At 44.8% G+C, this 23,094-nt stretch overlaps 1 protein-coding gene across 3 annotated transcripts in view; it reads left to right on the top strand.

The window, feature by feature from the left end:
• The window catches only part of LOC308673199 (ubiquitin carboxyl-terminal hydrolase 12-like), a 46,623-nt gene extending 23,756 nt beyond the window's left edge, over window positions 1-22,867 (top strand). For 2 of the 3 annotated variants that reach the window (XM_081336698.1, XM_081336699.1), the window contains exons 2-9: window positions 302-382; window positions 3,451-3,664; window positions 5,242-5,468; window positions 8,199-8,275; window positions 8,913-8,996; window positions 11,242-11,439; window positions 16,729-16,807; window positions 22,160-22,867. In XM_081336698.1, coding sequence (XP_081192824.1) covers window positions 302-382; window positions 3,451-3,664; window positions 5,242-5,468; window positions 8,199-8,275; window positions 8,913-8,996; window positions 11,242-11,439; window positions 16,729-16,807; window positions 22,160-22,261 — 1,062 coding nt within the window. In that variant the 3' untranslated portion in view covers window positions 22,262-22,867. The remainder of the gene's footprint in view (window positions 1-301; window positions 383-3,450; window positions 3,665-5,241; window positions 5,469-8,198; window positions 8,276-8,912; window positions 8,997-11,241; window positions 11,440-16,728; window positions 16,808-22,159) is intronic. The other variant, XM_081336700.1, reaches the window with a different exon arrangement.
• The last annotated feature ends 227 nt before the right edge of the window (window positions 22,868-23,094 follow it).

Genomic DNA, 23,094 nt, shown 5'->3' on the forward strand with positions numbered 1-23,094 from the left:
TGTGTGTTAAGTGAATCACCGCAGCTGTTAAGGTAGTAACAGGGTTGCTAAGCGAATCTGGCTTCCCCCTCGACTTTGCTGGTCAGAAGGTCTCAAAAGGGGATCACGTGACCCTGGGGCACTGCGACCGTCATAAATATTAGTCAGTTGCCAAGCATCTGAATTCTGATCATGTGGCCGTGGGGATGCTAGTGCAAAGAGCAGCCATAGGTCACTCTTCAGTGCCGTTGTAACCTTGAACGGCCAATAAATGAACTGTTGAAAGTTGAGGACTGACTGTTCCCGCTGTTTTGTCTTCCAGGGAGCCAATGCCTCTGCTTTGGAGAAAGAGATTGGTCCGGATCAATTTCCTATGAATGAACATTACTTCGGCTTGGTTAACGTGAGTGGCTGTTTTGTTCTTCTTGGGGAGATGCCTGTTAATTGTGTCTCCTTTTGTGATCCCTTCTTTTGTGCGGAACTGAACAGCCCTGAGCACCCCTTGTGTTCACTGCCCCTGGAGCCAGTTTGTATCTTGAGCCTCAGAAGCTCTGCTTAAAAAGCTGACCTTTACCGAGTTAAGTAAAGCAAGAGTTAAAACATTTGTTTGCTTGAGGATGTTTCTGAATTGGCTCGATTTGTTAGGAAGAAGCAGCAGAAGCAGGTTGTCCGCATGAGATACAAAACTCCTGAGACAAGTGGGCCACAGAGAAGGGGACTGGCTCAGGAATAGTTTCCTTCCTGCTCTTCAGTCCCCCTTTTATAAAAATAATAATAATAATTAAATAAACCCACAAACATTTGGGCCAGAGCTTGCAAGTATTTGCTCATTGTCAGAGCTTAAATCTGCCCCTAATTCTCTGGAAGGAAACGTAAGGCTTGACCCGGGAGTGGTCAAGCGTGAGTTCCTATCTGAAAACTGAATTGAACTTCCAGATGTGTTGATGGGAGCATCCCAAAAGCGTAGAATTCCATTGGACGGAGCCAGGAGGGGGGCTAGGAAACAGCACAGAGGGCACCCCATAGGAATTGTAATAGGCACAGAGGTCGTGAGGTCATGTCAAAGTCCTCGGCCCTTCTCAGTGTGAGCGATCTTCTCCCTAAATGGAAGTGAAATGGCGGAAGGGCCTGTAACGACCCCGCTAAAGCTACAATACAAACATTTCATCTTGATTCAGCCCAGGGTTGAAGAATACAGTTCCCATACAGCTCCCCAAACATCATTTTGAATGTACAGATGTTAATTTTGTTTATACTAAGAGTTACCACTGTCTTGGCAAGGATGAAGGGAGGTGTTGGAGATGTGGTGGTGGTGGTGATGATGATGATGGTGGTGGTGGTGGTGGTGAGGATATATTCTGAATGTCAAATGATTTCTCCCAGAAGTGATCATCCCATCAGACTCTCTTTTCATTTCTCTGAAATGAAGCAACCTTCAAATGTGACAGATGCAAACATCTGCTTTCAGCTGTGTAAACAGGAAGCACGTAGACACTATCTAACCCGTCCCCAGGGCATTTTTTTCTCCTAAGAGTGCTGGTCACTTCTCTAAATATTCTTGATCTGAACTGACTCTGAAAAGAAGCTCGTTTAACTCTCCTTGGCATCCCGTCAGAGTTCACATCACTCAGAAACGGCACCCTTGCCCTGAGCACCACCCAGTGTTGACAGTCCTAGCCACATAGCCACATAGATTCCTCTGGAGTGGCCTCCAACAGGACATGGTTCCCCTCCCCAATTAACTAGCATTGCTGGCTTGTGAAACGGGTGGGAGGGTGGGCCAGATGGCATTGCAAAGCTTTTTAAAAGTCGGGGTCAGCTGCCTTCACTGAGAGTCAACGAAGGAAATACTTCAGGCATATTGTGGGCGACATGCAGCTGTAGGACAGTTCAGGGTTGAGGAAGTCCTGGCAAAGCTCCCGATCTGGCCTACAGGGCTTGCAACTTGCAAGACAGAGTCCAGGTGGAGATTGCAGAGGGGATACATTCGGAGCAAGTGCGGCAGTTTCAGGTTAAACATAGCATTCCTGAACAAAAATCTCTCATGCTCCCTGCAGCCCTGAAGCCTCAGAAAGATTGTCCTTCCTCAAATGTCTTTTTTGTGAGAATATTGTATAAAGACCTTCAATTTTTATGCTATTTTGCCAGCCTCCTCCCACCCACTTCCTTGCTAGCTAACTTAGAAGAGTTGGAAGGATCTTGGAGGTCTTCTGTTCCAATTGCCTGCTTGAGCAGGAAATCCTCTACCACAGGTGTCCCCAACCTGTGTGCCACGGCCGCAGCCTACTGGCCACAAGGCCGCGGGATAGGCTGGCCAGTGGGCACACACAGACCTACTTGCAGTACCGCCGCAGCCGTGGGGCACAAAAATGGGCCGCCACTGTGCCTCAGGGTGAGAAAAGGGGCCACCACTGCGCTGTGGGGCGTGAAAAGGGACCGCTGCCATGCCGTGGGGCATGAAAACAGGCCACCATCGCACCACAGGGCATGAAAATGGGCCACTGCCACCACACGGGGTGTGAAAATGGACGGCGCTGTGCTGTGCAAGAATGGGGCAGGGCTAGCAAGTATCATGCAACCACTAGCCCCGCCCCGTTTGTGTCACATGCGTGGTTAGGGTTAGGGTAGTTAACCCCATGCACATGCGTGTGTGTAAAATACTTCCCCCTTCCCTTTCCCTCTGGTCCGCCAACTGAGTTCTGCTCTACCAGAACTCTGGCTGGGGAATTCTGGAAGCTGAAGTCCACAAACCTTAAAGTTGTCTACAAGTTGTCCACAAGTCTTAAAGTTGCCAAGGTTGGACACTCCTGCCCTACACTCTTGGTTTTCTTAGTTCTCTTTTACTTGCAGTTGAATAACCATTTTGTCAAGACACACACACACACACACACACACACACACACACACACACACACACTTATCCCAAAGGTGCTTTTTCAAAAGGCAATTGGACTTTCTTGTTTTTCTTTGAAGACGTTTCGTTTCCCATTCAAGAAGCTTCTTCAGCTCTGACTGGATGGTGGGGAACGGCAGGATTTATATTCCTTGCAGACAGCCGGTCATTTGCATTCTTTTAGAGAGTCGTTGGGGCCATTTGGAGGTTTTTCTGTGTCCTCAAGGACACAGGTGACATGAGTGGCACAAATGGGTGTTGAGCTTTCTTGGAATTGCTGAAAGGACTGTGTTGCACCACTCAGGTGACCTTGAGGACAGAGATCAACCTCCAGGTGGCCTCAAAGACTCTCTAAAAGAATGCAAATGATCAGCTTTGTGCAAGGAATATAAATCCTTCCCTTCCCTACTGTCCAGCTGGAGCTGAAGAAGCTTCTCGGATGAGAAGCGTAACACCTTCAAAGAAAAACAAAGTCCAGTTGCCTCTTGAAAAAGCACCTTTGGGACAAGCCATGAGCTGGACGACTGAGAATCTCCATAGACACGCTCTTACTTACTTTTCTTTTTCTCTTCCCTCAGTTTGGAAATACCTGCTACTGTAACTCGGTCCTCCAAGCCCTTTACTTCTGTCGTCCATTTCGGGAAAAGGTTTTGGCCTACAAAGTCCAGGCTCGCAAAAAAGAGACTCTTCTCACATGCTTGTCGGACCTCTTCAACAGCATTGCCACCCAGAAGAAGAAAGTGGGGGTCATCCCCCCCAAGAAGTTCATTTCCCGGCTGAGGAAAGAAAACGGTAAGGAAGCCCCTTGCTTCTCGGAGGTCTTAGGACAACCAAGATGTCGGTTTGTGTGGATTGCGAACAGCTGTGGTTGGAGGCCCTTGGCTGCCTCAGAACTCTGAATTTGTGGGTGCAGAGGAAGGCCCCTTACACAGGTAGACCTCGACATGGATTTGGTGGCTGCTCAAAGTTACAACAGAGGGACGCGGTGGCTCAGTGGGTTAGGACGCTGAGCTTGTCGATCAGAAGGTCGGCAGTTTGGCGGGTCAAATCCCGAGTGCCGCGTAACAGAGTGAGCGCCTGTTACTCGTCCCAGCTTCTGCCAACCTAGCAGTTCGAAAGCACGTAAAAATGCAAGTAGAAAAATAGGGACCACTCCGGTGGGAAGGTAACAGCGTTCCGTGAGCCTTTGGCGTCTAGTCATGCCGGCCACATGACCACGGAGACGTCCTCGGACAAGCGCTGGCTCTTTGGCTTTGAAACGGAGATGAGCACCGGCCGCCTAGAGTCGGAAACGACTAGCACACATGTGCGGGGGAACCTTTGCCTTTTTACAAAGTTACAACAGCACTGGAAAAAGTGACTTAACACCGTTTTTCATACTTACGACAGCTGCAGCATCCCCGTAGTCACACAATCAAACTTCAGACCCTTTCAGGCAACTGATATCTATGACGGTCACAGCGTCCCGGGGTCACGTGGTCCCCTTATGCGACCTCCTGACAAGCGAAATCAATGGGGAAACCAGATTCACTTTACAACCAGGTTACTAGCTTAACAATGATTCACTTAACAACTCGAGCAAGAAAGGTAATAAAATGGGGCAAAACTCACTTAACAACTGTCTCGCTTAGCAACAGAAATTTTGGGCTCAATTGTGGCCGTAAATGGAGGACCACCAGTACTGGACACACATTTCCATTAAGCTCCCTGTCCCACTTAACCTTTTAAAAGATTCTGTTAATTTAAGAATCGAGCTACTCGCAAATAGAGAACCACCATATTGACCCATAGCAAAATCCCCCCCACACACACACACAGATGGTAGTTCAACGTCTGATTAAGGAATGTCTTTTAACTGACTATGCTAACCTTGAGAACTATTTAGTAAGTAAACGAGACTCATATGGTAATCATTTTGTAACTGTCCATCATTTGTTGTCCTTTGCCCCTAACTACAGGTAGTTCTCAATTTAGCAACTTTTCGTTTAGTGACCGTTCAGAGTTACAGCGGCACTGGGGAAAAATTGACTTATACATTTATGACCGTTGCAGCATCCCCATGGTCATGTGATCAGAATTAGTGTGCTTGGCAACTGGCATGTACTTATGACAGTTGCACTGGCAGAGAGTGAGGCGATCGTTTGATTCATAGCGGCATTACATCCATGCTGCGAATATGTTCCCATCTTCTTTTTTAAAAAAACCTATTTTTAACTAAGCACTTTTGCTTATTTTTAATAAAAGCATACCTTGTTGCTTTCCGCCCTTCCTGGTGTCCAAAATCCTGTAACGACTTTAACCACGTTAGGCTGGCAGTCTAATACCTTAATTCCTCTGCTCTTCTTCTTTGTTGTGTGCCTTGTTATCAGAGCTGTTTGACAACTATATGCAGCAGGATGCACACGAATTCCTGAACTATTTGTTGAACACAATTGCGGACTTGCTACAAGAAGAGAAAAAGCAGGAAAAACAGAATGGCAAACTCCAGAACGGAAGCATCGAGAGTGATGAAGGGGAGAAGACCGCGCTCACCTGGGTCCACGAAATCTTCCAGGGAACACTAACAAATGAAACTCGCTGTTTAAACTGTGAAGCTGTAGGTAGCTCTTTACTTTCTCTGAAATTCCTACTTAGCGTGGTTAGTTTCCAGGAGTGTTGACTCCCATCTTCCCGCTCTCAGCATATAAACAGATGAACGCGTCTCTCTTTCAAGTGGCTAAATCCGCATTTAGCTAGAACAGGGGTCTCCAAACGTGGCAACTTTTAAGACTTGTGGACTTTGGGGAGTTGAAAAATCCACAAGGTCTTAAAGATGCCAAATTTGGAGACGCCCTGAGCTAGAAGAATATTTCTCAGCTTTGGCAACAAAGATGTGTGGACTTCCAACACCCACAATGTTTCCTGCCATGACTGGTTTGGTCTGCGTTCAAGAATAGTAGGGCATGAAGTTCATAACTCTAGCCTATTCTTATCTCAGTTCTTGATCTGGCATCTTTTACCAGTGGAGCTCCGGACGGCTCCCGACCTTCGCTCCTTCCGACGTGACCTAAAAACATATTTATTTGAACAAGCCGGCCTGGTCTGATGGGTTTAGGGGTATTTTAACGTTTTGTATTAATCTATTGAATTGGGCTATTGTATTTAATATTTCTTTTAATTTTATATATATTGTATTTTATTGTATTGCCCTGTACACCGCCCTGAGTCCTTCGGGAGAAGGGCGGTATAAAAATTAAATAATAATAATAATAATAATAATAATTATTATTATTATTATTATTATTATTATTATTATTATTATTATTATTATTATTATTATTATTTATTATTATCTTTGATGCTCTCTGAGCTTGGTTGTTTGCTTGCTGATGTTTCATTGCCCAAGTAGGTAACATCATCAGTTTGAGAGAGTTTGCAGCTTGCCCTAGCAATGATGGTAGGTGGTTTTCTCTTTGGTTAGGGCAGATTTTGCATCCTTGAAGTAGTTGCCCGGTTACATTCTTCGCTCTAAAGGTCCTGAGTACATCAGTACTTTGGACCTGAATCTGAAGCTTTGGAGTCGACACAAGACTGGTTTGCATCACCCGAAGGATACCATTTTTCTTGCTCACAATGTGCCAATCCCTCCTTGAGCTGCTTTTTCATCTTTGGGCTTCAAATTGCACATCTCTGCACTGAGCCCATTCATGTGTCCTGCTAAACCAGGCAGTTGGCTTCAAGTGTACCACACCTATGATCTCCAAAACGCCCCAACCTGGAAGCTAGCTAGTTTAGGGCTATGTGCTAATTCTGCCCTCAGCTAGCCAGAGAACATAATATTTATAATGATTATCTTCTTGGGAGGGAGGGTGACATGCAAAATACACCATTATGGGATTCAGTTTCTCAGTTCATAACTTTTATGTTTCTTTTTAGAACATGTCTACACAGCAAAAATGCTGGGGTGGATGGAGTGGGGCCATGTTTCTCAACTTCAGCAACGTTAAGAGGCGTGGCCTTTAGCTCTCAGAATTGTATGCTGTGGAATTCTGGGAGTTGAAGTCCACACATGGCTGGCTGTGGAATTCTGGGAGTTGAAGACCACACATGGTTGGCTGGGGACTTCTGGGAGTTGAGGTCCACACATGGCTGGCTGTGGAATTCTGGGAGTTGAGGTCCACACATGGCTGGCTGGGGAATTCTGGGAGTTGAGGTCCACACATGGCTGGCTGGGGACTTCTGGGAGTTGAGGTCCACACATGGCTGGCTGTGGAATTCTGGGAGTTGAGGTCCACACATGGCTGGCTGGGGAATTCTGGGAGTTGAGGTCCACACATGGCTGGCTGGGGAATTCTGGGAGTTGAGGTCCACACATGGCTGGCTGTGGAATTCTGGGAGTTGAGGTCCACACATGGCTGGCTGGGGAATTCTGGGAGTTGAGGTCCACACATGGCTGGCTGGGGAATTCTGGGAGTTGAGGTCCACACATGGCTGGCTGGGGAATTCTGGGAGTTGAGGTCCACACATGGCTGGCTGGGGAATTCTGGGAGTTGAGGTCCACACATGGCTGGCTGGGGAATTCTGGGAGTTGAGGTCCACACATGGCTGGCTGGGGAATTCTGGGAGTTGAGGTCCACACATGGCTGGCTGGGGAATTCTGGGAGTTGAGGTCCACACATGGCTGGCTGGGGAATTCTGGGAGTTGAGGTCCACACATTTTAATGTTGCTGAGATTAAGAAACACTAAACTAGAATCTGATAATCTATAACCTTTGCCTCCATTTAATAATAGTTGTCACTGATTTTTTTTGGAACCCTACAGATAGTTCTCAATTTACAGCAGTTTGTTTAGTGACCTCACAAGTTACTTATGACCGTTTCTCACACGACAGTTGCAGCATCCCCATGGTCATGTGATCAAAATTCAGGTGCTTGGCAACTGGTTCGTATTTACGACGGTTACTGTCTCCCGGAGTCATCTGATCCATTTTGCGACCTTCTGACAAACAAAGGTCCATGGGGAAGCCAGATTCATTTAACAACCGTGTTACTAACTTAACAACTGCAGCGATTCACTTCACAACTGTGGCAAAAAGGGCTGTAAAATGGGCCAAAATTCACTTAATAACTATCTTGCTTAGCAACGGAAATTGTGGTCATAAGTCGAGGACAAGCCTAAAACCCACTTTCCTAGGAGTAAATGGAGGGAATGTGACTGGCTCGGGATCCCTCACTGAGATAAAAGGTTTGTCAGAGAACACTGCTAGGAATTAGATGCTGTACAGTTGTACATTCTTCATTCTATTTCTTAAACATTTTAAAATCTGCATTTTTTCCCCTCTTCAAGGTGAGCAGCAAAGATGAAGATTTTCTGGACCTGTCGGTTGACGTGGAACAAAATACATCAATCACACACTGCTTGAGGTAACACGTTTCAACAAAAACAGAAAATGCAGCCAGATAAAACAAGGATATTTTATTTAATCCCAAGACACTGAAGCCCGAAGCCAACACTAATACATTAAGTAGCTTCCTAGAGTGTTATTTATTTTGATTTAACTATGTGTATTCTGCCTTTTATCAGACTTCTAGACTGAAAAAAAGGATTCAGGAAGAGTTATTTGCTTGCTTTGGCCATCATGCAGCTGCAAATCCCTGACTTACTGTGCCGTTGTAGATCCCAGTTGTTTGATGTGATAATGATGTGATAATGATGCTATCAAGCGATGTCACAGGCACAAACCCACACACAATAAATTGGCAGCAGCAATTACTTGATTGGAATGTTACTGTTAGCCACCAAAGGGTCCCAATCAAAGTCACCGGAAGGGTCTTTTTCTTAACTGTTACTTCTCTGAATCATTTAGGGATGGGGCCTAAAGGAGACAGGGGAAAAAATAGGAAGAGAGATTAGCTTCAACCGTTAAATTGCCTGTTTTGTGGTGCTGGGTGACAGTTGCCCTTCCCCACTGCAAACAGAGACATCTTTGACCTGAGAGAATCTGTTCACTGCTGGAAAACCTGATCGTTATAGCTTCTGCTCCAATCTTCCATTTTGCAGAGGCTTCAGTAACACCGAGACGCTGTGCAGTGAGTACAAGTACTACTGTGAGCAGTGCCGGAGTAAACAGGAAGCACAAAAGAGGTAAGGCTAAGGTGAATTTTCGTTACATACCTGGGCCCCACCGAGGACTTCGGTTCTAGATCGCCTTAACAGACCGGGCAGGTAGACTCTCCCTTTGTGGTTGAAAGGGATCTTCCTGCGGTTGATGAATGAGACATTTCTAAGGAATTTGTGATTTTTGACGATTAGACAAGCTAGATTACAGAAAGAGGAGAAAAATGAGGGAACTTCAGAGAGAGAGGTTGAAATACATTTGATTCATAACTGTTGTGAAGACGTTCAGAAGCCGCTTCGCTCTACAGGTAGTCCTCAACTTACAGCAATTCCATTTAGTGACTGTTCAAAGTTACAACGGCTCTAAAAAAAGGGACTTATGACCGTTTTTCACACTTACGACCGTTGCAGCATCCCTGGGGGTCACATGATCAAAATTCAGGTGCTGGTGCAACTGGCTCATATTTATGACGGTCACAGTGCCACGAGGTTACGTGATCCCCTTTTGCGACCTCCTGACAAGCAAAGTCAATGGGGGCAGCCAGATTCAGTTAACAACCGGGTTACCAACTTAACAACTGCAGTGATTCATTTTACAACTGTTGCAAAAAAGTTCGTAAAGTGGGGCAAAACTCACTTAACAAATGTCTCGCTTAGCAACAAAAACTTTGGTCTCAATAGTGATTGTAATTCGAGGATTACCTGTATCTTTTTTTCTTTCTATTTTACTTTTCCTCGATGTTTTCCTTACCTTGCAGTTTATGGGTGTTTTTTTTCCCCTTCCTTTCTTTTTAAAATAAATTTGCATAGCCTCCCAACTCACACGTAGGCGACTTCTTCCTCACTATATTAGTTTGTGTTGGTTTTCACCGTCTTGTTGTGTCTTTTTGTAATAAAAAGTAAATAGAAAAACGAATGAGATACTTGTTACAGCTTAATTGAGAGGCATTCAAAAGCATCCGGCCTAATCTCAGAGACGTGAAGATGAGAAGGAAAAGGGGGCTGAATAACTCTTTCCCTGCTCCTGCTCTGCATAATTCTGTTCATTTTTTTATTTTGCATGATTAAATCTGCAGACCAGTAATTCAGTCATTCTGAGCTGCAGGGGGCCCAGGAGCTTTTCAGAGCACTGACATCCAGTGGATCGATAAACTTGTGAATTTCAAGTGTCAAAGGGTGAAATTAATCACACCAAATAAAGAGACAAGCTGAATAATAGCGTAATAAATTCTGTACAGGACCAGATGGTATTTCTTGTGGAATTTGACACTTGTGGGCTTCAAACTTGTGAGTTTTCTTGATGCAGTATGGGTGTGTGGGGGGTGAGGGGGGGGAAAGAAGGGCAGAGGCCCCTAGTTTAGTCTAGGCCAGGGGTAGGCAACCTTGGCTCTGTTATGACTCGTGGACTTCAACTCCCAGAATTCCTCAGCCAGCTTGGCTCAGCTTGGAAACCTCTCCCTTTTCCCTCAGCATGGCTGGCTCAGGAATTCTGGGAGTTGAAGTTCACGAGTCATAAAGCGGCCTAGGCCTAGGCCAGGGGTAGGCAACCTTGGCTCTTTGATGACTCGTGGACTTCAACTCCCAGAATTCCTCAGCCAGCATGGCTCAGCTTGGAAACCTCTCCCTTTTCCCTCAGCATGGCTGGCTCAGGAGTTCTGGGAGTTGAAGTCCACGAGTCATAAAAGAGACAAGGTTGCCTACCCTTGTAGTTAGGCCCCAGATTACAAATCAGGAGACTCTTGAGTTCTAATTCTGCCTTAAGACATGCAAGTTGGCTGGGTGACTCTGGGCCAATCTTTCTAATCCTGCCTTAAGTATAAAAGCCAGCTGATTGGTTTTAGGCAGTCCCTCTCTCAGCCTAGCCCACCCCACAAGGTTATTGTTGTGGGCAAAATAGGAGGAGGAAGGAGCACTAGGAATGTTTGACACCCTGAATTACTTATAAAAATAATAAAGGCTGGATTTTTAAAATCTAGTTAATAAATAAAGGCATTTTTCCTGAATTCTTTGTCAATATTAACCAATTTATAGCTGCCTTGCATTCAGTTGTTGCTTAGTGCTCAGATCAACCCACTGCCAGAAGCTTCAAATCTTTCCTGGGTTTTTTTTTTGGGGGGGGGGGGGCTTGGCCAAAAAAAAGTATATCAAGCACTGTTTTATTCACCCAGGTTATTTTTTTTTACCTCAATAATCTGTCTGGTGATAAAGAGCATAACTTTGTAAGACCTGCTTTTGTTTTCTTTCTCCATTGATCTTAACATTGCTAATCAAGGATGCGCGTGAAAAAACTGCCCATGATTCTCGCTCTGCACTTGAAAAGGTTCAAATACATGGACCAGCTACACAGATACACCAAGCTTTCCTATCGTGTGGTCTTTCCTCTGGAACTTCGACTCTTCAACACGTCAGGAGATGCTACAAACCCAGATCGCATGTATGATCTCGTCGCTGTGGTGGTGCATTGCGGCAGGTAAAATGCCTCCCCAAAATCCTAGGGCAGGGCTAGGCAACCTTGGCTCTTTTATGACTCGTGGACTTCAACTCCCAGAATTCCTGGGCCAGCCATGGCTCAGCTTGGAAACTTCTCCCTTTCTCCTCAGCATGGCTGGCTCAGGAATTCTGGGAGTTGAAGTCCACGAGTCATAAAGCGGCCTAGGGCTAGGCCAGGGGTAGGCAACCTTGGCTCTTTTATGACTCGTGGACTTCAACTCCCAGAATTCCTGGGCCAGCCATGGCTCAGCTTGGAAACCTCTCCCTTTCCCCTCAGCATGGCTGGCTCAGGAATTCTGGGAGTTGAAGTTCACGAGTCATAAAAGAGCCAAGGTGGCCTGCCCCTGCCTTAGGGGATAATAATCAAAGAGACAATTTGTAATTCAGAGCCGAGGGATCCTCTCTGAGCTTGGTGGTTTTCTTGCAGATGTTTCATGACCCAACTAGGTAACATCCTCAGTGCTAGAAAAGAGTGGGCTTTGCAGAGCGGGGAATAGGAGAAGGTAGAAAAACTGTGGGGCCCTTGGTGCGCTCCGAGCTTGCTTGTTTTCTTGCAGACATTTCATTGCCCAAACTAGGTAACCTTATCAGGGCTAGATGGGAATGAGGTTTGCAGACCTGTGGGGTCCTTCATGCTCTCTGAGCTTGGCTGGTTACTTGCAGGCGTTTCATTATCCAAACTAGGTAATATCACTGCTACAGGGACTGGGGTTTGTAGAGTGGAGGAGGAGGAGGAGGAGGAAGAGGAGGAGGAGGAGGAGGAGACCTCTGGGGTCCTTGGTGCTCTCTGAGCTTGGTTTCATTATCCAACTAGATAACCTCATCAGTGCTAGGATTAACCCTGATAATGTTAGCCTAGTTGGCAGTTGAAACACCTGCAAGAAACCTACCAAGCTCAGAGAGCACCAAATTAGAGGTAAGTTACAGCCCCCTGGTGTTTCTTAAGTTGCAGTGAACTTTAGCTTGAACCAATGCTAGTTTGGGGCTGGCATTCCAATTTTGGGAAGAGGTAGATCAGCCGTCAAGATACAAAGGTAACTGCATGCAATTCCAGACAGGGCTATGATTTGTCTCTCATTTCTCTCTTTCCCCCCGCCCCGCAATTAAGTTCCCCCCTTCTGCCTGAGAACCACCTAAGCTAAAATTGCTCTCAATAAGCTGTTGCTCGTTCTTCACAGATCGCTTCGGTCCCTGAATCTCCTTGCCTCTTACGGGATCTTTTACCCTAACCCTCCATTGCAAACCGAACAGGGGAAATCCTCTGCTGTTCCGCACCATTTTTTCCCCTCTCCCATTTCGTTTATTGTCTGGCCTTTGTATAGGTGATCCTTGACTCACAACCACAACCGAGTCCAACATTGCTGCTGTTAAGCAAGACAGTTGCTAATTGAGTTTTGCCCCATTTTATGACTTTTCTTGACACATTTGTTAAGCGAATCCCTGCAGCTGTTAAATTGGTAACACGGTGGTTACCAATCTGGCTTCCCCCCATCGAATTTGCTGGTCAGAAAGTCACAAAAGATGATTCTGGGGACACGGCAACCGTCATAAATACTGGCCAGTTGCCAAGCGTCTGGATTTTGATCACATGATCATGGGGATGCTGCAACAATCAAGCATGAAAAGTGATAAATCACTTTTCCAGTGTGGTTGTAACCTTGAATGGTCAGCAAATGAACTGTTGTAAGTCAAGGATTACCTACATACCTTGCTCCACCAGCTTGTCTGGAATAAGAGTCGGACTTCCTGCTCAAGCAGGGGGTTGGACTAGAAGATCTTCAAGGTGCCTTGCAACTGTTGTTAGACTGCATCCCTGAGATAGCTTTAGTAGAGAAGGATTGTGTTTAAGAGTGTTGATGAGGCCGAAGGTCGCTTATCTGTTGTATGCACACAGGAACCTTTTGCATTTTTTCTCCTTGGGAGTATAATTGATATATAAGCATTTTTTAGAATGTGTATATCAGTTAAACAGATGGATGGGAAAGGTTGCTTTATTTATGGGAATCCAGATGAAAGATACTTCATCTATTGCAGAGGAAAATTGAAACCAGCTTATTATTAGAACAAAGAAGCTCTTAACGCAGGCTGGCCAAATGATTTAAGGGTTTTCTAGAGTGGCACCACTGGGTACCTAAGCTGCGTATTTTCCAAATGTTTATTGAATCCATTAATTTTGGCTTTGTTATCAATGCCTGAGTTGTAAGCCTTCCTAATTCCTTTTTTTGCAGAAGAGGTGTGTAGTATACAATCATTCATTCTCTCTCAAAGGTTCCATCCCAGCCATAGATTGAACTCCCACATCATACGGTGCATGATTTGTGTAACCACAGTTTCCTCACGGAACCATGATTGATGCTGTTCTGTCAGTCATGAAAGCCTGGATTTGCACATGACAGCCTAGCATACAGGTCTGCAACCCGCGGCTCCAGAGCCGCATGCGGCTCTTTCAGCCGTCTCCTGCGGCTCCCAGTCCTCTGCCATGTGCAGTCCCCCCCAAAAAAAGTGGGGCTAAAAAAGTTCAACCAATCAATTCAAATATGCAGGGTAGGTGCATATCTCACCTTGGCTCCACTCTTCAGTCAAACCCTGTTCTGCACATGCGCGCATGTACGCGCATGTGCACACATTTTTTGCGGCTCCCAGATTTTCCTTTTGTGAGGGAACCGGTTCCGAGTGGCTCTTTCACTGTTTCAGGTTGCTGACCCCTGGCCTAGCACAAGCTTTGAAGCTCTCTGCTTAGTGGCTTAGATTGCCACATACATTTTAGGATTAAATTTCAAGATGCAAGTGAGATCTCGTCAGCATATATTACTTTGGCTGGAGACAAGTCTGCTATGCACGGACAGCTTTTGCTTCAATTTATGTTATTTATTCAATTTGTACGGTTTAAATTCATGATTCAGGGTAGCTAACAGTGTTTAAACACAAGGTAAAAAATGTGTACTGAACCTGAGGACTATACAGGCAGTCCTCAAATTACAGCCACAATTGAGCCCAAAATTTCTGTTGCTAAGTGGGACAGCTGTTAAGTGAGTTTTGCCCCATTTGATGACTTTTCTTGCTGCAGTTGTTAAGTGAATCACTGCAGTTGTTAAATTAGTCACACGGTTGTTAAGGGAATCGGCTTCCCCATTGACTTTGCTTGACAGAAGGTCACGAGGTGATCACATGACGCCGGGATACTGCAACCGTCATAAATACGAGGCAGTTGCCAAGCGTCTGCATTCTGATCACATGACCACAGAGATGCTGCAACGGTCCTAAATGTGAAAACTGGTCATAAGCCACTTTATCCAGTGCTGTTGTAATTTTGAACCACATCACTAAGCAAACTCTTGTAAGTCAAGGATTATCTGTAATGAATAGGAATAGAATGGAATGGAATAGAGGAATGAAGAACAGAACAGAATAGAGGAGTGAAGAATAGAGAATAGAATAGAATAGAATAGAATAGAATAGAATAGAATAGAATAGAATAGAATAGAATAGAATAGAATAGAATAGAATAGAATAGAATAGAATATAGAGAGTAGAATAGAAATAGAAATAGAAATAGAAATAGAAATAGAATAGAATAGAATAGAATAGAATAGAATAGAATAGAATAAGAATAAGAATAAGAATAAGAATAAGAATAAGAATTCTTTATTGGCCAAGTGTGATTGGACACACAAGGAATTTGTCTTCAGTGCAGGAGCTCTCAGTGTACACAAAAGGTATAAGTGACAAATCATGATCATAGTCATTGTAAAAATACATTCTTCATAAATCATTAGATACAACACTTAGTGTGTCATAGGATACTAGATAAGCAATCAGCATAAATCATACTAGGAAACTAAATAAAACAATATAAATCGTAAGATACAAGCAACAAAGTTATAGTAATAAGGAGATAGGTAATAGGAAAGATGGGAAGAATAATAGTAATACAGCCTTACTAAGTTTTGACAGTTTTTCCTTATCCAATGGGCAGCGTGGAAGCCACCAGCCTCCTTTGCCCAACCTGTGTGGAGCCCAGGAGTGGAAAGGCAATAAAGAACATCAACATTCAGTCAAGAATTCCTGGTAGGAAAGAGGACCACGAAGCCAGTGCAGAGAGCGGGCCAAAGTTTGGAAAGCTAGATGAGTGTCATGGCCACAGAAGTGGCAAGCCACACCCAGAACCAACATTGCTTCCACCATATTGATGGTCCATGACTTTTATGGAGAGAGGGGTTGTTCTTACTAGCCCTTAAGGAGGAGCTAAGTCTATTCAAGAGACAGTCCTGACTCCCGAATCAATTTTTGAGGTTGGAATATATTTTATTTATAACTGTTGTGAAGACGTTCAGAACCCACTTCGCTACACAGGTAGTCCTCAACTTACAACAGTTCATTTAGTGACTGTTCCAAGTTACAACGGCACTGGAAAAAGTGGCTTATGACCATTTTTCACACTTGCGACCGTTGCAGCATCTTTGTGGTCACAGGATCAAAATCCGGGCACTTGGCAACTGGTTCATACTAGTGACAGTCACGGTGTCCTGTAAACAGCTTTTGCCACCTTCTGACAAGCAAAGTCGATCGTGAAGCCAGAAGGGACCTTGGAGGTCTTCCAATCCACCCCACCCCCCCGCTCACTTAACAAATATCTCACTTAGCAACGTAAATTTGGGGCTCAATTGTGGTCGTACGTCAAGGTCAGCCTGTACTCTTTTCATTGCTTTACCACCCGATGGTGACGCCATCTTGGGATTGTGGGGGAAGCTTCAGGACCAGGAGCCCAAACGGGAGTGGCTTTTGCCCTTAATCAAGTGGAGATGTCTTCACTCTAGTCCTCATCCTCCCTTCCGTCTTGACTAAGGTCAGGGATTCATTCTTCACAAAATCAGCCACAGCTCCCACTGAAATGGATGGGAGAACAACCAGTGTTAATCCCACTTCTGTCAGGGCAGCTTCTGAAGATGAAAAGCCTAGGCCAGGGGTAGGCAACCTTGGCTCTTTTGTGACTCGTGGACTTCAACTCCCAGAATTCCTCAGCCAGCATGGGGTAATCTATGCCCCCCTTCATGACTCGTGGACTTCAACTCCCAGAATTCCTGAACCAGCCTGGCTCAGCTTGGAAACCTCTCCCTTTCCCCTCAGTGTGGCTGGCTGAGGAATTCTGGGAGTTGAAGTCCACGAATCATCAAAGAGCCAAGATTGCCTACCCCTGGCCTAGGAGAACCCTAGCTGGAATCCACGTGTCCGCATCCAGCATTAACCTTCCCTCTCTCCTTGGTTGCAGTGGTCCAAATCGTGGGCATTACATCACCATCGTGAAGAGCCACGGATTTTGGTTGCTCTTTGATGATGACATTGTAGAGGTAGGTTTGGGTCTTGCTCCAGGGCTTTGTATAACTTTGGCTCAAAGCTATTTTTCAGTTTATGCTTTTGTGTCTAAATGTAAATACGAACTCTTCATCATCAATCACGCAACCACAGTTTCAACCCCAGCCCCAATAAATCAATACTAACAGACCTTCGAATGACATCAACGAGGCACAAGGCAACAACAATCCAGTACAGCAGAAGACTCGAGAAGCCTGTTTTCCCTACTGAGGTTGGATGAGGAGCTGTAAAGTAGAATAGAATAGAGCTGGAAGGGACTTTGGAGGTCTTCTAGTCCAGCCCCCTGCTGAAGCAGGAGAACCTATACCATCTCAGACAGGTGAATGTCTAGTCTCTTCTTAAAAACTTCCAGTGGTGGAGCCGCCATGATTTCTGAAGGCAAGCTGTTCCACTGGTTGATTGTCCTCACTGTCAGGAAGTTTCTCCTTAATTCAAGGTTGCTTCTCTCTCTGTTCAGTTTCTAACCATTGTTTCTCATCCTGCCCTCTGGTGCTTTGGTGAACACCGTGGCAGCCCCTCAAATACTGGAACACTCCTATCATGTGTCCCGTTTCTTCTTTAGACTAGCCAAACCCAAGTCCTGCAGCCGTTCTTCATATGTTTTAGTCTCCAGGCCTTGGATTTTCTTAGTTGCTCTTCTCTGAATTTTTTTCCCAAACTCTCAACATCCTTTTTGTCATACGTTGACCAAAATTGGCTGCAGTATTCCAGGTGTGGTCTTGCTAGGGCTTTGTAAAGCGGTACTAGTACTTCACCCGATCTTGATTCTATGCCTCTGTTTATACAGCCCAGGATTGCGTTAGCGTTTTTGGTTGCAATGCTTAGGACAATGTCGGAACAAGATGGTTTCGTAGCAGAGGAGGAGGAGGAGGTCTCTTCCAAGGAGCTCAGAAATTGGATAGAGTTTAGGAAAAGGGCTCCAGGCTATTTAGGATCCCCTAAGCCAGCAACCGTTTCAGAGATTCTCAGGAGATGAATAAGGGAACAGATAAATTATGGAGTGTGGTATAAAGCAACGTTGCTCAGCCTCAGCACCTTCAAGACGTGTCAACTTCAACTCCCAGAATTCCCAGTTTGTGGAAGACTGGTGTAAAGGCCTCACACATGGCATATGGTTTAGTTACTGACCAACAGGATTCTGCCAGGTGATGACCAGCGTAGTCCATCCGCAAGTCCTTGACTTAACAACGGTTCAGTTAATGACCGTTCAAAGTTTACAGTGGCAGTGAGAAAAGTTGCTTATGACCATTTGTCACACAACCTTTGCAGCAGCCCCATGATCACGTAATCAAAATTCAGATGCTTGGCAACCGGTTCATACTTACGACGGTTGCCGTGCCCCGGGGTCATGTGATCCCCTTTTCCGACCTTTTGACAAGCAAAGTCAGTGGGGAAACCGGATTCGCTTAACAACCGTGTAACTAACTTATCAGCTGCAGTGATTCACTTAACAACTGTGGCAAGAAAGGTCAAAAAATGGGGCAAATCTCACTTAATAAATATTTCACCTAACAACATAAATACAGGGCTCAGTTGTGATTGTAAGTGGAGGACTGTCTGTAATTAAACATGGTTTAGCTCGGCTAAATTGTCTGGGCTCAGAAGATAAGAAATTCACTGAAGCTAAAAGTGGCATTTTAGACGCTGCCCATTGGGGTTTTTTTTCCAGACTTGCTGTTTAGACTTAGAACTAGCATACAACCAGTCAGTGACGGAACCGACCACCCTTACCTGTTGAATTTTGCACCACACAAACAACCAGCTACATGATCAACCGACCACAACACCACACAGGTCCTATATAAACAGAAGAAAAAGTCAACAAAAAACTCCTGCTGAAGATGTTACCTAGTCTGGTAATGAAACATCAGGAAAGCAAACATCAAGCTCGGAGGAAGAACCGTTGCCAAAATGCACAACCAGAGATACAAATATTCTCCACAGTTTCTAACTGCAAATTATATTTTTTGTGTTTGTCTTTGACTGACTACACATTCCATCATCCAAATATAACAATAGATGGGATAAATGTTTTCCACAGAGACATGTGAAAGCAAAGGTATACAACATTTCATATTTGAACCAATCAATTCAAGAGATCCTGACTTAGATGAGACAAAAGTAGACTGCTGCACAGTTTGATATTAATCAGAATAGAGCTGGAGGGGACCTTGGAGGTCTTCTAGTCCAGCCCCCTGCTCAAGCAGGAGAGGCTATACCATCTCAGACAAGCGTCTGTCCAGTCTCTTCTTAAAAACCTCCAGTGATGGAGCGCCCACAACTTCTGGAGGCAACTTCTGTTTCACTGATTCATTGTCCTCATTGTTAGGAAATTTCTCCTTAGTTCTAGGTTGCTTCTCTCCTTGATTAGTTTCCATCCATTGTTTCTTGTCTTGCCTTCTGGTGCTTTGGAGAATAAGTTGACCACCCTCTTTGTGGCAGCCCCTCAAATACTGGAATATTGTTATCATGTCACCTCTGCCTCTTCTTTTCTCTAGACTGGCCATGCCCAGTTCCTGCAGCCGTCCTTCATGTTTTTGTCTCTTCATCTTGTTATGAAGACTTAACTTTTTTTTTTACAATACAGTTTTCAGTTTTGCAGCCTTGCTTGTAGAAATGGGTAGCTAAATAAAATGAGTTAGCTAAATCACCATCTCGCTCGGTCCTCTGCCCACCTGGTGGGTCCTTAAAGCTTTACCAGACTCCATAAATTTTAAACACTTCTCGATTGGAAGCAGCTATATTAGACTGGCCCCCGCCTTGAAAGTCGCACGCACAGAAGCATCGTAAGGTGCTTTGCAGCCTGATTTAATTTGTCTTAACTGCTATGATTAGTGAGTTGGGAAGGAAAACAAGGACCCCTTTTGCTTTGCAGGGCTGCGAGCGAAGGGTTTTTTCCTCAGGTCTGGAGAAAAAAAAGTGTGAGTGATTCAGTGTTTCCGTTGGATGAAAGCCAGTAACTTTGAGAGCAGTTTTCGGCATTTTGAAGCATTCAGTTGGGGCCCCCGCAGATTTTCAAATTTTTATATGCAGCGTACAAGGTACATAAAAACCTGACAAGAGCTTTGATTGGACTGTGGCGGCCATCACCTAGATATTTTTGAACCAAACCCTGTGAATATTCCTGCTATAAATACTGGCAGTTTTCGACTTAACAACAACTGGGACAAGAATTTCCGTCGCTAAGCGAGATAGCTATTAATTGAGTCACGCCTGACTTTGCAACTTTTTTTTGCTGCAGTTGTTAATCAAATTAATGCGGTCGTTAAGTGAATCGGATGGTAATTAAGTGAATCCGACTTCCCCCATTGACTTTGCTTGTCGGACTTCACTGGCTGGGAAGGTCTCAATTGGCGATCAGATCACACACACACACACACACACACACACACACCAAGACGTAAATGCACAGCGGTTTCTAAGGGCCCAGATTTTGATCACGACTGCTGTAAGGGCGAGGAGCAGTTGTAAGTCATTTGGGGTTGTTGTTTTTAGTGCCGCTGCACTTTGATTCTTAAACAAACGGTTGTAAGTTGAGGACTCTCTGCAAAAATCACCTCTTGAGAATATGGTTTGAATAGCCAAACCCGCTCCCTAGACTGGTGAAAAATGTTGAGCCTGAACTACAGCCGTAAGTCTGCAGTCTTATGTAATAGTCCTCAACTTAACAACAGCTCATTTAGTGACGGTTTTAAGTTACAGCGGCACTGCAAAAAGTGACATGAGCATTTTTCACACTTACGACGGTTGCTGCATCCCCAGGGTCACATGACTAAAATCCAGACACTTGGAAACTGGCTTCTATTTATGACGGTTTGCAGTGTCCCGGGATCAAGTGATCCCCTTTGGCGACCTTCTGAGAAGCAAAGTCAAGGGGGGGACACGGGATCCACTTAACCATCCCGTTACTAAATTAACAATTATGGCCAAAAAAAACCCCTCACAAAATGAGGCAAAACTCCCTTAGCAAATGCCTCATATAGCGACATAAATTTTGGGATCAGTTTTGGTCATAAGTCAAGGACTACCTGTACAGGCCACATCTGGATTTCCACCTCTTCTTTTTCTGTGGAGTCATATAAATGCATTCAGCCCCGCGGACTGCAAGGCCCCGAGTTTAAATTTGCAGAGAAATCATTAACGGCAGCCACGAGAAAGTGGATTGTTTTAATTCATTGATTTGTTGCATATTTAATGTATTTTAAATGCAATATATTTAAAGCAGGAGCCCTTTTTTTTGCCTCTTATGTCCATTTGTTTGCCCAGAGAGGAATATGCCTGCTCTCTCCCTCTCCCTCCCTCTCTCTCTCTCTCTTTCCCTCCCTCCCTCCCTCCCTCCCTCCCTCCCTCTCTCTCTCTCTCTCTCTTTCCCTCCCTCCCTCCCTCCCTCCCTCTCTCCCTGGTTGAGAAGAGGTCCCATGTGCCGAAACGGTCGTGCACCATCCCTTACCTTGTGCTGACTGTCTCCGTGAGGAGAGCCAGGGCCACTGACTTGATTGTCGGGTTGAATTTTAATGAAATGCATAACAGACTAACAGAGTTGGAAGGGACCTTGGAGGTCATCTAGTCCAACCCCCTGCTCAAGCAGGAAACCCTATACCATTTCAAACAAGTAGCTGTCCAGTCTTTTCTTAAAAACTTTCAGTGATGGAGCACCCACAACCTCTGGAGGCAGGCTGTTCCACTGTTCTCATGGTTAGGAAGTTTCTCCTTAGTTTTAGGTTGCTTCTCTCCGTGATTAGTTTCCATCCATTGTTTCTTGTCTTGCCTCCTGGTGCTTTGGAAAATAGGTTGGCCCTCTCTTCTTTGTGGCAGCCCTTCAAAGTATTGGAACCTTGCCAACAGGTCACCCCTAATTCATAGGCTGGAAGACCCCACAATGATAGAGACTGGGGGAAAATGCTTAAGTGAGGGGTCCTTGGTGCTCTCTGAGCCTGGTTGCTTTCTTGCAGACGTTTCATGACCCAAACTAGGCGACATCATCAGTGCTAGAAGGGAGTGGGGTTTGTGGAGGAGAAGGAGGAAGGAGAAGGAGGACTGTGGGGTCCTTGGTGCTCTCTGAGCCTGGTTGCTTTCTTGCAGACGGTTCATGACCCAAACTAGGCGACGTCATCAGTGCTAGTTCTGACGATGTCGCCTAGTTTGGGTCATGAAACGTCTGCAAGAAAACAACCAGGCTCAGAGAGCACCAAGGACCCCTCATTTCAACCCTGAGCTGCAAAGTTTCTCCTTTATCTGCTTAAAATCAGGGTGTGAAAACGCTAGAGCAGAGGAAGCGATTCTGATTCTCTCTCTCCCATTAACCTCTCCATTGTCTTAAATTGTAGAAAATCGATGCTCAAGCAATTGAAGAATTCTACGGATTGACCTCAGACATTTCCAAAAATTCAGAATCCGGATATATCCTTTTCTATCAATCAAGAGACTGAGATGGCGTGTTTTCGAAACATCTTGTGCACATAAGTAGGGATCATGGCTGTGCCCAGAAAGGATGGCAGAACCGATTCCTCCTGGCTGTTGTGGGCAATTTCCAGGAAATCTAAGGAGTGCATTTTCTCCAGGAGAACAGTCCTGAGCAAGAATGCATTTCACTTTGATTTTCTTTCTAGGCTATTTTATACTTGCTAACTTCCAAATTTTTTTTACCTCTACTTGAAACCTGGCTGCTTAAAACTCTTCAAGAACCAAGAAAGTGATTTTTAAAGTAACATTGTAAAATCTGCTCACTGTTTGGTCCTGGCTTAAGACCCTTTTTTGGTTTCCGTTATTGCCATTTTTCTGTATTCTAACAGAACGATTTCGCCTCCGGTTATTTGCTGAATTCCTGTCCTCTTTTGGGACTCAAGCGGAGGAAAGTTCATGTAAGTTGCAGTTTTGGTAATTCAAGACTGCAGCCAGCTTAAATCCTCCCGGAAGTATCGTGGTTTAATTTTTACTTTTTTTTCTATGGGAAAAGGACATTAGGCATTTCTACAGGGTTGAAGATTTTGTTAAAGATGACCCTTTTTATTTCTGATAACACTATTTATTCTACATTCATTCTGCTTTGTCTCTTTCTTAAAAATTTTCCTTGGAAAGTAATTTTTATATGCTTTATAAATCTGTTAATCCTTTGTAAAAAGAGATTTTGACTCAGAACCACAATACTGTAGAAGTCAGAAAAGAAATGAGTGTAAGTGTTGGAGGTCACATCTAGCATATAAACTTTAAAAAAAAAACCAGTTTCTTGGAACTATTCTCTAAGCCAAAAGTGCCCTCTGCT

This window comes from Vipera berus (assembly GCF_964194415.1).
Source record: "Vipera berus genome assembly, chromosome: 11".
In the NCBI taxonomy this organism is placed as follows: Eukaryota; Metazoa; Chordata; class Lepidosauria; order Squamata; family Viperidae; genus Vipera; species Vipera berus.